Source organism: Pongo pygmaeus, chromosome 11 (assembly GCF_028885625.2).
Source record: "Pongo pygmaeus isolate AG05252 chromosome 11, NHGRI_mPonPyg2-v2.0_pri, whole genome shotgun sequence".
Taxonomy (NCBI): domain Eukaryota; kingdom Metazoa; phylum Chordata; class Mammalia; order Primates; family Hominidae; genus Pongo; species Pongo pygmaeus.
This window is the reverse complement of record NC_072384.2, coordinates 20,613,583-20,628,535: the sequence shown is the minus strand read 5'-3', so window position 1 is coordinate 20,628,535 and position 14,953 is coordinate 20,613,583. Positions and strand designations below refer to the sequence as shown.

General features: G+C 38.6%; 1 protein-coding gene across 1 annotated transcript in view; it reads left to right on the top strand.

The window, feature by feature from the left end:
• Positions 1-14,953, top strand: part of CNTNAP5 (contactin associated protein family member 5) — an 874,937-nt gene that overhangs the window by 363,985 nt on the left and 495,999 nt on the right. The window contains exon 4 of the mRNA XM_054478744.1: positions 11,373-11,520. Within this exon, the coding sequence (XP_054334719.1) occupies positions 11,373-11,520 (148 nt within the window). The remainder of the gene's footprint in view (positions 1-11,372; positions 11,521-14,953) is intronic.

The window sequence follows — 14,953 nt, the reverse complement described above, 5'->3', positions numbered from 1 at the left end:
GTTGGCCAGGCTGTCTCACACTCCTGACTTCATATGATCCACCTGTCTCGTCCTGCCAAATTGCTGGGATTACAGGAGTGAGCCATCATGCCCGGCCAATTGTCTCTTATACTTAACACAGCAGAAGTCACACAAAATCCAGAATTTCAGAACAAACACAGCAGTAGCAACAGAGGAGTCTGGTGTCATGTACATGCCCTCAATTACTTAACAAACATTTATCTTTACATGCATATTGCCTTCAAGAAGAATTTCTCTTCTGAATCATACAAGCCAGTGGGCAACAAAGGTATGTTTCTATTTGTTTCTGGGTTGATGTACATAATATCAGTTGTCATATTTTATCTTCTAGTACTAAGTGGCTCAGACACTTATCATTATCATAGGGATGCTGATAGACTACTTACACACAAAAGTTCATACTGTTCTAGAAAGAATTTTGAGAACTTTATTCAGAAATTTCATTCTAAATTAGTGTTTGGTTGTTAAAGCCATAAATAGGCAGAGGCCCAATGGTAATTTAGGTTCTTCCACATGTACCTTAAAATAACTTTATCAATGCCCATTCTTGGTGCTTGTAACTCTTGACTTTCAATAAATTCTATTTGTACTTACGTTATTGATGGAAGAGATTTAATGGAAGTAATTCACAGGCAAGGACACTTGTTCATCAAAGTAGAAGAAGGATGAGAAAATGGAATATAGAAGTAATAACTTTTATGGGGCAGTGAGGGTAGCGATGCAGTAGCTCCATGGTCATGGGGCACTGCCCCTACGGGAAGCTGGGCTTTTCTGCCTGGGGCCAGGTGCTGGTCACTCTGACAACACTGGAGTCTCCAGTGGGAGAGTCACTTAATGGAAGACATTACCCCCTGCGACCTTCACAGCTTTACTGAGTAACTTCTGCTGACAAGTTCTATTATATCCCCTCACTAAGAATAAAAAGGGATATAACTGATGGTTTAGGACGGGGTTAGAGGAGTGTGTTAGGAGACTCTATATTTGATAAGATTTGCATCAGAAATAACTTTCATAGGGGTAAATGAATAACAAAGTGGTCCATGTTAGGATCCCTTCAGATTTCATTTTCTGAAGTGGCCATGTCAAGTTTCAGGAGAATGAATGACAGTGAAGGTCAGGACAAGGAGACTAGGAGGAAAACATCAAGTTGACCACTGGTGGCACAGGAGCACATGTGTCACAGAAGATGTGCCAAGGCTGGGCTGGGGATGAAGAAGCACTAATACCCACTGGAGGGAATTTTTACTGACAGAGACAGAGGCATAAACAAATACATCTTCAGTGTCCCAGGTACACAACTCCAACAGAGTAAGAGCACAGAGTCGGTAGTGACTCCTGAGAGAAGGGAGAGAACGTGAGCACGTGATTGTCACTAGCACAGCTCTGAGAGCCTATACCCACACAACTGGTGAGATCAGACTGGAATGTCAGTTTTTTTCTAGTGTTGGCTGAAATCCTTGTGTTGTTTCTCTAATCTGGAGGTCATAACCAGGCAAAGCAAGCGGGTGGCAAGTGGTGCCAATCAGTCATTCCTCTCTTGCCAACTGTTAAGATGCAACAGGATTCTTAGACAGCAATCAAATTCTGAGTGGTCTTTTAAGCTAATCAAATAACTGTTGCTATTATACGACAAGTAGATACACACATATGCACTTATGATATAATAGACCCTGTGCTCCAAATAAGGAAGAGTGGGGGAAAAGGAGAGTTCAATCGTTTAACTCTCATTTTTGTCTCCTCAAATCTATCATTTCAGAGTTCCTCTTAGCTATCAGTAGTGGCCAGTGCCTAAAACCTATTTCCCTCATTTTCCTTTCTATAAACGCCTGTCTGAAATCCATTTTTGCACTGCTCTGAATAGCAGTTTGGAACTTTGAAGCCTGAATGGGTTTGTCAATTTTAGCTTTAAGTCTGTGGTTTGCATGTTAATTACCCTTTGCCTTATTAAATGTATCTTCTTAAATTAGAAAAGAAAACCAATCATTTCTAATTACCTGTGTGCTGCTAGTTCCTCCTTAACTTTAGTTTGTACTCTTCTGGGAGGACATCCGTTTGAAAGTCATTCAGAAAATGTAAGTGTCATTGACACATTCCTTGCATGTGGCTCGAGGTATTAGCAGGTCGTTACTTCAGCATACACTGTCATACAAAGATATTTTTACAAGTATTTCCTATTGGAACCTGCCTTTCTTTTTTTTTCTCTCTGTCTTTCTTTCTCTTGAAGAGTATTGCATGTATTAGTAAGAACCTACAAAATGAAGTGTCATCTGCGTATGTATTAGATGTAAGATTCACATCTTCCCTGGAGACTTCATTTTCTGTATTTTCTTGATGAGTAAACAGATTAAGAGAAGTTTTTTTTTATGTTTCTTTGTTCATTCATTCACCCAGTTATTCAGCAAGTCTTTAATAACAGTATGCGCAGCATTAAGATGTTGCTTGTAAATTGACTGATTTTGAAAAAAGTACACATATTTGGCTTGGGTTACTGGAATCCATTTCAATATACCTTTAAGAAATACTGTGCTCCATGCACTGTTCTAGACAATGCAGTTTAAAACGAGATACAATCCAGATTCAAAGAGGAATTATAGTCCGGGTGCCTTGCTGAGGATGACAGGGCAAATCACATTAGTCCAGTCTCATGCTGCTAATAAAGACATACCCAAGACTGGGTAATTTATAAAAGAAGGAGGTTTAATTGACTCACAGTTCCACATGGCTAGGGAGGCCTCACAATTACGGCAGAAGGCTAAGAAGGACCAAACGCACGTCTTACATGGCAGCAGGTAAGAAAGCATGTGCAGGGGAGCTGCCCTTTCTAAAACTATCAGGTCTCGTGAGACTTATTCACTATCATGAGAACAGCATGGGGAAAAACCCACCCCCATGATTCAATCACCTCCCACTGGGTCCCTCTCATGACATGTGGGGGTTATGGGAGCAACATTTCAAGATGAGATTTTGGTGGGGACACAGCCAAACCATATCCGCAGGGATGTTAGGATTAGCACCCAAAGCTCATCTCTTTTCTCTCCCACTGCTTCTCTTCACATGGACCCTTAGGCAAAGTGGTGTGTTTGGCAGAGCACCGGACTTGCAACAGAGTCTCCCTGAAAATTCTCGACATCCCCTGTCAAGGTCACTGATGCAGAATTTGGTTGTTGTACCTGTCATTTCTTGCACAGACTGTAGTTAGGCAAATTAGTAACATCTGCCTGGTGGCACCTGGATACTTGTAATCTCACTGCCAGTCAGTCAACAGTGTAGGTCGGCTGGCTACAGTGAATTCACAGAATCCAAATGAGTGGTTCTGCTGGCAGCCAGCTCAGACCCGTCCACTCTCCACTGATCAGTCCCAGCACCAATCTTGCCTTAGCCTCACAGTGTCTGCCCACACCGTGACCTGCCTAACAAAGTCAAGGAAGAGCATCAGCACCTTTGTGTGACCACAGGTTGTTCCATTTATCAACCAAACAGCGTTGAACACTTAGGAATGACTAAGTGGCAAAAGTGCAGTGGCTGAACGCTGACTGATACTCTTTTCTTTCACTTCTTGCATATTCTTCTGTGCGTCAATCTGGAGTAAGCTCTCCCTGTGATCTCCTTTCTATGTGCTTATTTTCTTTTCTAATATCAGGCCAAATGTGGTAGAGAGTTCTTGGAAGAAGATGGGAGATTGAGATTCTCTTTGAAGAGCAAATTTCGTTCTCTCTGTGACCATTACAAGAAACTTAACTTCTCCGAGCCTCAAGTTCTTTAACTCCAGGGAAGGAAGGACAAACTCCTAAACTGTGCTTCCGTGTAGGGATAAGATCAGTGAACGGTTTTGTTAAGAATCATATGAATGATATTTGAGAGTAACAAATATAATAACATTTATCTCATTATAACTGTAAAAGGCCTGTGGATAAATTCAGTGCATTAGTACTTAAGGATGTGGAGGTGGCAGGTGGGGGCAGTTGGGGAAAAGAGAAAAAACAAATTTCTGAGAAGTAGTGCATATAATATCACTCAGAATTGTAAATGGAAAGGACCTGCCCTGATTTTGCGGTGTGTTCTTGCCATTAATCTCTCTGAGTCCCAGGGTTTTCCTCGCGAGGCAGAGCGACTACATTAATGAGCCACATGTTTGTAAGATGTGCTGCAAATTCAGAAGGATTAAATACATGTGGAGGGGCGGGAACAGGGTGTCTCTTTTAGTGAGGAAGTGAGCTGATGATAAGTGAGACAAAGTGAACTAATACACGTAAAGAGCCTAGCAAGTGCCTGGCATGGAGGAGGCCCTTGAAAACGGTAGCTATGATGCAGCCACTGCAATTATTTGGTTGCAGAAACCAGACTCCACTTACATATGGAGGTGACTATGGGAGTGAAGTAAAAGGGTCACTAGGCTCTCATCAAAATCTCTATAATCTAGTCTCAACTTCTGACAATTTTTTTTACTTATGACCTCGGATCACTTAACCTCTCCAAAACTAAGTTTTCTCACCTTTAAAATGAAGATAAAACAGCCTACCTACTTCACAAGAATGCTATGATCAAATGAATTGATGAATATTCTTTGTAGTCATTCATGGCCTTACACTGTCAAGAGAAGTACTGATCTGGTTTCCATCCTCAGAGCTTAGGTCTGCCTAGTTTAGAATTTTATATGAATGGAATCGTGCTGTTTGCACTCTTTATGGTTGGCTTATTTTGCTCAACTAATGTGTTGTTGCAGGGATCAGCACTTTGTTACTTTTTATTGTTGAGTAATATTCCAATCTACTAATATTCTGAATTAAATTTCCTGTCTTGCTAGCCTCTAGAAGTGGAAAATTAGATTTTTAATTTTATGTTATTCTTCTTATGTACAAAGCACTGAAGCCACAAGTTTTTCTCTAAGGTCTGCTTTAACTGTGTCTCACAAGCTTTGATACAGTGGTTTTATCATCATGCAATTCAAACTAATTTCTAATTTCCATTTTGATTTCTTCTTTGACCTGCAGGTTACTTAGAACTGTGTTGATTAACTTCCAAATATCTGAGGTTTTTCTAGATAATTTATTATTGTTTCCTAATTTAATTTAATTGTGGTTAAAAAACAAACTGTACAGTTTTAACTAAGACCTATTTTATTGTGCAGGATATGGTCTCAGTGAATGTGCTGTGTGAACTTTAAAATAATGTATAATCTGCAGTTGTTGAATGGAGTATTCTATGAATGTAAATTAGGTCCATTTTACTGATAATGTTATTTGAATCTTTCATATCCTTTCTGATTTTTTGCCCACTTGCATAATTCCATTTTCTGTACTTTCCATCCTTTTTGGTTTTGTTCACATATATTTTCCTTCTACATGCCTTGCAAACATTACAAGATATTATTTTTTAAAAAACTATGAACTGACTTTTAAAATGTTTAAGAAAGAAAAATATTGTGAATAATGCCGCAATAAACATACGTGTGCATGTGTCTTTATAGCAGCATGATTTATAGTCCTTTGGGTATATACCCAGTAATGGGATGGCTGGGTCAAATGGTATTTCTAGTTCTAGATCCCTGAGGAATCGCCACACTGACTTCCACAAGGGTTGAACTAGTTTACAGTCCCACCAACAATGTAAAAGTGTTCCTATTTCTCCACATCCTCTCCAGCACTTGTTGTTTCCTGACTTTTTAATGATTGCCATTCTAACTGGTGTGAGATGGTATCTCATTGTGGTTTTGATTTGCATTTCTCTGATGGCCAGTGATGGTGAGCATTTTTTCATGTGTTTTTTGGCTGCATAAATGTCTTCTTTTGAGAAGTGTCTGCTCACGTCCTTTGCCCACTTTTTGATGGGGTTGTTTGTTTTTTTCTTGTAAATTTGTTTGAGTTCATTGTAGATTCTGGATATTAGCCCTTTGTCAGATGAGTAGGTTGCAAAAATTTTCTCCCATTTTGTAGGTTGCCTGTTCACTCTGATGGTAGTTTCTTTTGTTGTGCAGAAGCTCTTTAGTTTAATTAGATCCCATAGTCACAATAGCAAAGACTTGGAACCAACCCAAATGTCCAACAATGATAGACTGGATTAAGAAAATGTGGCACATATACACCATGGAATACTATGCAGCCATAAAAAATGATGAGTTCATGTCCTTTGTAGGGACATGGATGAAATTGGAAATCATCATTCTCAGTAAACTATCGCAAGAACAAAAAACCAAACACCGCATATTCTCACTCATAGGTGGGAATTGAACAATGAGAACACATGGACACAGGAAGGGGAACATCACACTCTGGGGACTGTTGTGGGGTGGGGGGAGGGGGGAGGCATAGCATTGGGAGATATACCTAATGCTAGATGACGAGTTAGTGGGTGCAGTGCACCACCATGGCACATGTATACATATGTAACTAACCTGCACATTGCGCACATGTACCCTAAAACCTAAAGTATAATAATAATAAATAAATAAAAATAAAAAAATTAAAAAAGAAAAAAGAAAGAAAAATGGTCTTTTATATTTAACCATGCATTTTTCATTTGATGTTTAAATTGATGTGTAATACTTGTACATAGTTATGGTGTGCATGTGATATTTTGATACATACACAGAATGTGCAAAGGTCAAGTCAGGGTATTTGGGATATCCATCAGCTCAAGCATTTATCATTTATTTGTATTGGGAATCATTCAAATCACCTTTTCTAGCTATTTTAAAATATATAACACATTGTTGTTGTTAACTATAGTCACTGTTCTGTGCTATTAAACATTAGAACATATTTATTCTATCTAACTACATGTTTGTACCCATTAACCAACCTTTTTTCATCCCATCCTCACATATACCCTTCCTGGCTTCTGATAACTGTCGTTCTACTATACCTCCATGAGATCAACTTACTTTTAGCTCTGACATATGACTGCAAACATGTGAAGTTTGTCTTTCTGTAGCTGGCTTATTTTACTTAATATAATAACCTCCAGTTCCATCCATGTTGTTGCAAATGACAGGATTTCATTCTTTTTTATGGCTGAATAATACATATACTACATTTCTTCTAACTATTCATCTGTTGATGGACATGTGTTGTTTCTATATCTTTGCTGTTGTGAGTAGTGCTGAGATAAACATGGGGGTGCAGGTATCTTTTCAATATACTGATTTCCTTTCCTTTTGATATATTTTCACTAGTGGGATTGAGAGCTCATCATTCCTTCTTATATACCATCAATTTCACCTGGCATCAATTTTTTCTACTTTTGTATTAGCATTTCTTAGCAGCTTTATAGCTAATAAATTATTTATTTTGTTCATGGAACTGTTTATTTCCTGAATATTTGAAAATTATTTTGGGGGTCAGGGTGTAGAGGTCAGGGGAAAGCTTCCTCTCTTCTTTCTAAAGGTTCACTGAAAATTAACAAATGTAACAAATTAACAATGGCAGGATACTAGAAAGAAAAGGCCTATCAGTGTATTTAACATGGATAAGCCCAGGGGAGTTGCTGGAGAATGATGACTCAATAACTCAATGAGGTTCAGGAGCTTCAATACCCTTCCTCACAAGGGAAAGGGAGATGGGAGAAATGTGGTAATTTTGAAGAGCAGTAAACAATTTTCAGGGAAAATGGATGTACCCAATACTCAGACTATTTTTAATAAATAATTCTTTTTAGGCATTGTATAGGATTAGAGATAAAGATCATCTGGGTTCTAGGTGTGGTGTTTAATTTTTAGTTTTTTTCTCTCTGTAATATGAGTTGTAATCTTCCCTAATTAATTACATTTCAGGGAGGGGATTGAAGACAATTGTGTTTCTCTTTGATGGGTTCAGTTTCCAAGTAGATAAAAAAGCTTCAGAAAATAGCCTTAACCTGTGCTTTGGAACAGACAAAGTATTGAGAGATGGAGTGAGGAGGGGAAGGTAAGAGAGAATCGAGGCTACTTCTTTAGTTGTATGTCAAAGTGCCATGTTTTGGGGTATCATTTCCTGAGTTCCAGCATTGGATATAGAATGGTAGATTGATAGTGTTTTACTTTTAGCATTTTTGGATTTCCATTTTTTTTTTTTCTGATGCGTAGTTTGTTGTCATTCTTCTTGTTCACATGTTACATTCAACAACTGAGATGGCTTTGGATAGGTTGGTGGCTTTAATACATCTAACAGGAAGCTCTTTTCTTGCTATTCATCCGGCACGTAACTTCCGGCATTGATAAGTGATTGATTGCCTTTGATCCACTGGTGAACTTGGGGAGGGGCTGATTGTAGCTTTGTTTAGATTCAATCTGCCTCTACCGTTAAATGCTTTCTAGGTGACCTTAAGCTGCTAGCACCAGGAAGTCCCTGGGACCATGCATTGAAAACTTTGAGATCTCAGAACTGTGAGACCTTGGATCTGCTTGACCATGAGCCTCTAAGACTATGAAACTGCAAATGATGTGGCTCTGGGATAGTAGGACTTTGAGACTGTGAGACTGCAATACTAAGGCTGCCTCTTCTCAGAATGAGAGTCCAAGATTCCTTCTCATTGGAGCACACCGTACATTAGTCATGGGATTAACTCCTATAAAGCATTGCCAGGTCATGAAACAAATCTTTTTATCTGGAGTGTGCGATCAAATTTTAAACATTGTTTTAAGATGTGTGTATGTGTGTGTGTATGTGTGATATTCAATCTACAAATTATGCCAAACTCAGAAGGGGCAGCCAGTCATTTGAAGGTGGATAAGTTTCTACTGCACATTTGGATTAGATAAATAATGCTATAGACCTACGGACTCACATGCCTGGGGAGGTGGGATATGGTGCACACAATCAGTAGGGAATTGAGAGTGCTGAACAGAAGGTTCCACTGTTAGGCTGTAGAAAAACATGACACACTTTTACTCTACCCAAAACAGTAAGAAACCACCAGAACCCATCTCCCTTCCTTCCCTCATACATATCAAAGTGATATGGACACAAGGACATTTTAGAAGAACTAAACTCCACAGGGAGGCATCCTTTCCAGGTGAGCAGGGACGAAGGACAGCTTCATACCTGTGCCAGATGCTAGTACTGGGAGCAGGGGATGTGGAAGGGCATTTCTGTCGAATAAAGCCATTCTCCATCTGGATAAAGAGAAAATGTTCAAAGCTTTGACAAACCTGGGAGCTGAAATGTTGAATTTGAACCTTAAGAAATTCCTCGCCACTAAGTCATTCTTTTATATGAGAGTTTTGCTGCAGACGGGGCTGCAAAATAGAAAGTGAACCAATTCCTTCTTTATAAGCCACTTTGTGATACATAATAGTAATTACATCAATTGCCTAATTTCAGAGCTATTAGCTAGCGGGTGTTTTGTGTGTAGTAGAAATGTCAAAGATTATGCAAGATAACCTAAATCCACAGGTGCTATGAAAATATAATCAAGGTTAAGGTTAAGGTCTTTGAAAATGGATTTCATTAAATAGACAAAATTATCTTACTTGGTTTTCACTTTGGTCATTTGCGAAATCAATGGATCTTCTTTTCATTGGTTGACATTGATTGCACACCAGCAAGTAGGTTTTATCTGTGAATATTAGAAGCTGAAAAGAAGAAAGTTGATGATTCATAACGAAGCAAGCAAATCGGTATGCTAGCTGACATCCCATCTTAAAGATGAGGTATGACTGGGATGATGAAAACGTTCTGGGGAAGGATGGTGGTGACGGTTGTACAACAACGTGAATATGCTTAATGCCCTGAATTATTTACTTTAAATTGATTATAATGATACATTTTTTGCTACGTATATTTACTCCAATTAAAAAAATATATTAGGTGTGAGCCTTTGGATTTCATCTGCAGCAAAAAAAAAACCCAGTAATTTTCAGGGAAAATGAATAACCCCAACGCTCAGAGTATTTTTAATAATTCTTTTTAGGCATTGAATAGGATTAGAGATAAAGATCATCTGGATTCTAGGTGTGGTGTTTAATTTTTAGTTTTTTTTTCTCTCTGTAATATGAGTTGTAATCTTCCCTAATTAATTACATTTCAGGAAGGGGATTGAAGACAATTGTTTCTCTTTGGTGGGTTCAGTTTCCAAGTAGGTAAAAGAACTCCAGAGAATAGCCTTAACCTGTGCTTTGGAACAAAGTATTGAGAGATGGAGTGAGGAGGGGAAGGTAAGAGAGAACTGAGGCTGCTTCTTTAGTTGTATCTCAAAGTGCCATGTTTTGGGGTATCATTTTCTGAGTTCCATCATTGGATATAGAATGCTAGGTTGATAGCGTTTTACTTTCAGCATTTTGGATTTCCATTTTTTTTCTGATGAGTAGTTCGTTGTCATTCTTGTTGTTCACATGTCATTCATGTTGTTCACATTCAAATAAAGGCTATGAAGTACAATGTTAGTAGACCACATAGCTTTTGTGCTGTGTGTTCTTTTGCTTAAACTTCACAAGGAAATATGAAAAAGAACAAGATATAAATCTGAGTTGCATTGTCTCCCTCCTGTAACAACAATGAAATTGTTGAAGAGGAGAAAGCTGTAGAAATTTCAGACTAATTACTAGCCAAGTGGGTGATTTGGAGATTTTTTTCCTTCCCTTTTTCTCTTTCTAGGCTTCTTTTTTTTAAAATCTGTAAAATGATGATAATGATAATAGAAAGTGCTTAGCACAGCGACTGGCCTGAATTAATGGTAACAATTACTTCAATGAAATCCTTTCCTTCTAAAAGCAGATTGTCAGTTATCTTCCATTCCTCAGTGATTATGGACATTAGGAACATGGGAATTTCATTGTATTGTTAACTTTGTAAAGCTTTTAGGTGTCATGCCTCAGGACTTGCTAGAATTGCTTTATTCATAAAATGTTTAAGAGGGATTTCTTTTTTTTTTTTTTTTTTTTTTTGACAGAGTCTCCCTCTGCCACCCAGGCTGGAGTGCAGTGGTACGATCTTGGCTCACTGCAACCTCCGCCTCTTGGGTTCAAGTGATTATCCTGCCTCAGTCTCTCGAGTAGCTGGGATTACAGGTGCACACCACCATGCCCAGCTAATTTTTTTGCATTTTTAGTAGAGACAGGGTTTCACCATGCTGGCCAGGCTGGTCACAGACTCCTGACCTCATGATCTGCCTGCCTCAGCCTCCCAAAGTGCTGGGATTACAGGCATGAGCCACTTCACCCAGCCTAAAAGGGATTTCTTAAAGAATAATGTGAAATATTTCTGAAAACAAACAAACAAACAAACATGATGCAGGATTTTCACCCAAGTCATATTTCATTTGAGATACGTGAGAAATTAGGTATGTTCTCAGTACGAGTTTGTGGAGTAACAAATATGGTTTTCCACTGAAATTCCATGATAACACAGACCTCACTGCCTCTCCTTTCTTCTCTGCAGACCTTTGCAGGAAACATGAATGCTGACAGCGTGGTGCACCACAAGCTATTGCACTCAGTGAGAGCCCGATTTGTTCGCTTTGTGCCCCTGGAATGGAATCCCAGTGGGAAGATTGGCATGAGAGTCGAGGTCTACGGCTGTTCCTATAGTAAGTACTCACATGTACCCTTTACCGTTGCTGAGCGTGAGTGGCACTGCCTATATAACATCAGTTTATCTACATTGAGATTGACAATCATCTTATTTTAAAGTTGTTTCTAGACTTTCATATGCATATTTAAAAATGTTCAATTCAACCCCAAAGTAGAAAAAACATTCTACTTGGGACTGGAGGAATTTAGTTGTGATGGTGTGATTAAGGCTTAATGAAACATTCAAAATTAATAACTCTTGGGGAATCAAGCAACTATTTGTCCTTTGCAGTTAAACAAAATTAAGTTTAATTCTTCCCCAGAAGTGGCATAAGGTATTATTAAAGTCTTCTCTGCCCTGCTTTCCCAGAGCTATGGGAGAAAAGCATTCACCTTCTTGACTTGTTCTAGAAGATGAGGAGACAGAACAACTAAATGTAATTCACAAAATGCTTTCTCCTTGAAATGATCTCCTTCATTCATTCATCTGTGAATTGTTTGTATTAAATTTGAAATTAGAGCTCTATCTTGCACACAAAGATTATAAAGATGGGTAGAACTAGTGATCACTCTAGAATAAGGTTAAAATTATTCAGGGAAGGTTCCCATCCCTATAATTCTTTCCTGCAGGCTTTATACTGAAACCTGAAATTGCATCATAATAAATAGTTTTTCTGCTGTAAGCAGTGACATATTCTGTTTATATGCTATAATTCAATGACCCCTAATGCATAAACACATTTGATCACTAACGCTTTCATCCAAACTAGTTCAGTAGATTCCTGTTTTGGGCTGTAGGAATTCTTAATGAGTGACATGTCTGTACTGTTTTTCATAGTGAGATCAACTGAATGACTGTATCAGAATCAACAGGAGTGTTGCCTAGAAAATGCATTTCCCTCGCCCCATCCCATACATACTGGATTATAATTTCTGAAAATGGAGACCTAAAAAGCTGAATGTTTACAAATTCTCCAAGTAAACTATGGATATAGAGTGTCTGCTAAAAATAAAGCCCTGCACACAGGGAATTTACTGGTAAAATGACTGTATTTATCTTGAACAAGCACTTTCAGAAAGAATGTGGTTTAGAACAGATGCATCAACAAACCATTAGGCCTAGGAGGAACTGCCTTCTACTCCAAACTTTGTATGATAAAGCACAGAACACCTACAAGGGTATATGTGTCCTATCCTGGGATGTCTGGGGCATCAAGCTTCTCTTGTTACCTCCTCTTTGATAACAATTTGTCACTGCTAGGAGGTTATTTTAAAATACAGTATGAAGCTTTTATGCTACAATTAAAAGTTTGTTAATATTATTATGCCAGCCATCTATTTGGATCTAAGAATCTTATTACTCTTTAACATGTCCTTATCCTTTTGCTTTTTCTCAGTCTGTTCAGTTGTACTTATTTTTCATGCCAATTGTTCACCCACACTGTCTACTTGCACAGAAAGAGTCACAGCATCGAGTTAAATCACAGGCTGCAGGGTTTCAAGATGTCTTTGAGCAGCATGTTTAGCATCTTCTGGTGATGGACCCCTTTGAGAATCTAATAAGGAACCCTCTACCCAGAAAAATAATAATGATAACATGTATCTTTTCTACAGTATGAGAAGGTTCAGAGGTCTGCTAAAGCCCAGTTCTAAGCCAAGGAAAGAACTCCTGACTTTGTGATAACAGAGTCTACCTCTCTCCATGTAGGCTCCAGGTCTAGTGCATCCTCCAATGGGATAAACTGCCTTCAGGTCAACCTCACCAGTAATGGGAAGTTAACAACCTTGGGGAGTTGTCGGACACAGAATGTCTTTATGATGTGCCTCAAACAGGAACCCTATAATCTTCAATCACTAGTGCTTGATGCTTTGGTACTTTTTTTTATTTGGGGGAAATAATTTAAAAAATGAATACATTTCTCAGTTTGTATCTAAAACCAATCCAATTCTCCCTTTCAGCGTTATCATATTTTTTATTTGACCGGATTGGTTTTCTTTCTTTTCTTTTCTTTCTTTGTTTCTTTCTTTCTTTGTTTGTTTCTTTCTTTCTCTTTTCTTTCTTTCTTTCTTTCTTTCTTTCTTTCTTTCTTTCTTTCTTTCTTTCTTTCTTTCCTTCTCTCTCTCTCTCTTTCTTTTTTTTTTTTTTTTTGAGATGGAGCCTCACTCTGTTGCCCAGGCTAGAGTGCATGGCATGATCTCAGCTCACTGCAAACTCCACCTCCCGAGTTCAAGCGATTCTCCTGCCTCACCCTCCTAAGTAGCTGGGATTACAGGTGTGCACCACCATGTCTGGCTAATTTTCGTATCTTTAGTAGAGACGGAGTTTCACCATGTTGGCCAGGCTGGTCTCGAACTCCTGACCTCATGATACGCCCAGCTCAGCCTCCCAAAGTACTGGGATTACGGGGGTGAGCTACCGTGTCCAAGTTTGACTCAACTGTTTCTATAAACATAAAATCGTATTGTAAGCACCACCAAACAAAACAACAAAAGCCCATGGCCCTCTTTAGCAACTACCTCTCCTTTTCCTCCTCTCTCCTCTTCACAGAATGGCTTTTCTCTAAAACTTCTCTTTAGTTGCTCTCCCCACCTGCGTACCTCCCTTCACACTGCAACTGATTCCAATCAATATTGAGACATTTGATGGGCAGTTTAACATGTCAACTTGGCCTATTTATAGTCCCCTGTTACCCAACCAAACACTAATGTAGTTACTGCTGTGATATGCTTGGTGTCTACAATCATTTGACTTTAAGTAAAGGAGATTATCCTAGGTAATCTGAATGGACCTAATTCAATCAGTTGAAATGCTTCAAGAGCAGAACAGAAATTTCCCTGAGAGAGATGAAAATTCACCTGTGGACTGCAGTTTCAGATCCTTCCTGAGAGTTTCCAGCTTCCCTTTCTTGATGGTCCACCCTATGTACTTCAAGCATGTTTAACCAGATCCACAATTGTATAAGCCAATTCCTTGCGATTAGTCTCTTAATATATATAAGTATCCTACTGGTTCTGTTTCTCTAGGGAAACTCTGACTAATACAGAATGTTCTAGAGAAACTACTTTTCTCAAGATCGCCAGTGATTTCCAAGAAGCCCAATTCAGTGGACATTTAATGTTTCTTAATTCACTCAAGCTCTCAGCAGTATTTGATTCAAAAAGCTATGTCCATATTTTTAAAACGTCGTTTTTCCTCCTATCTCACTTGCTAATTGGCTGTCTCAGTTTGCTAATTGGCTATCTCGGTTCTTCTACTACTTCCCCATCTACACTCTATGCTTTGCTGAATTGACAGAGTTTTGTAAACTTAAACCCATCTACATGCTGGTCACCCCACATCTGTATCTGATGGCCTGACCTCAGAGATGATGTATGCAGCAGCCTACTTGATATTTCCACTTAAAGTATAGTAGATATAACAAACAGAATATAGCAAAATGGAACTCTTGA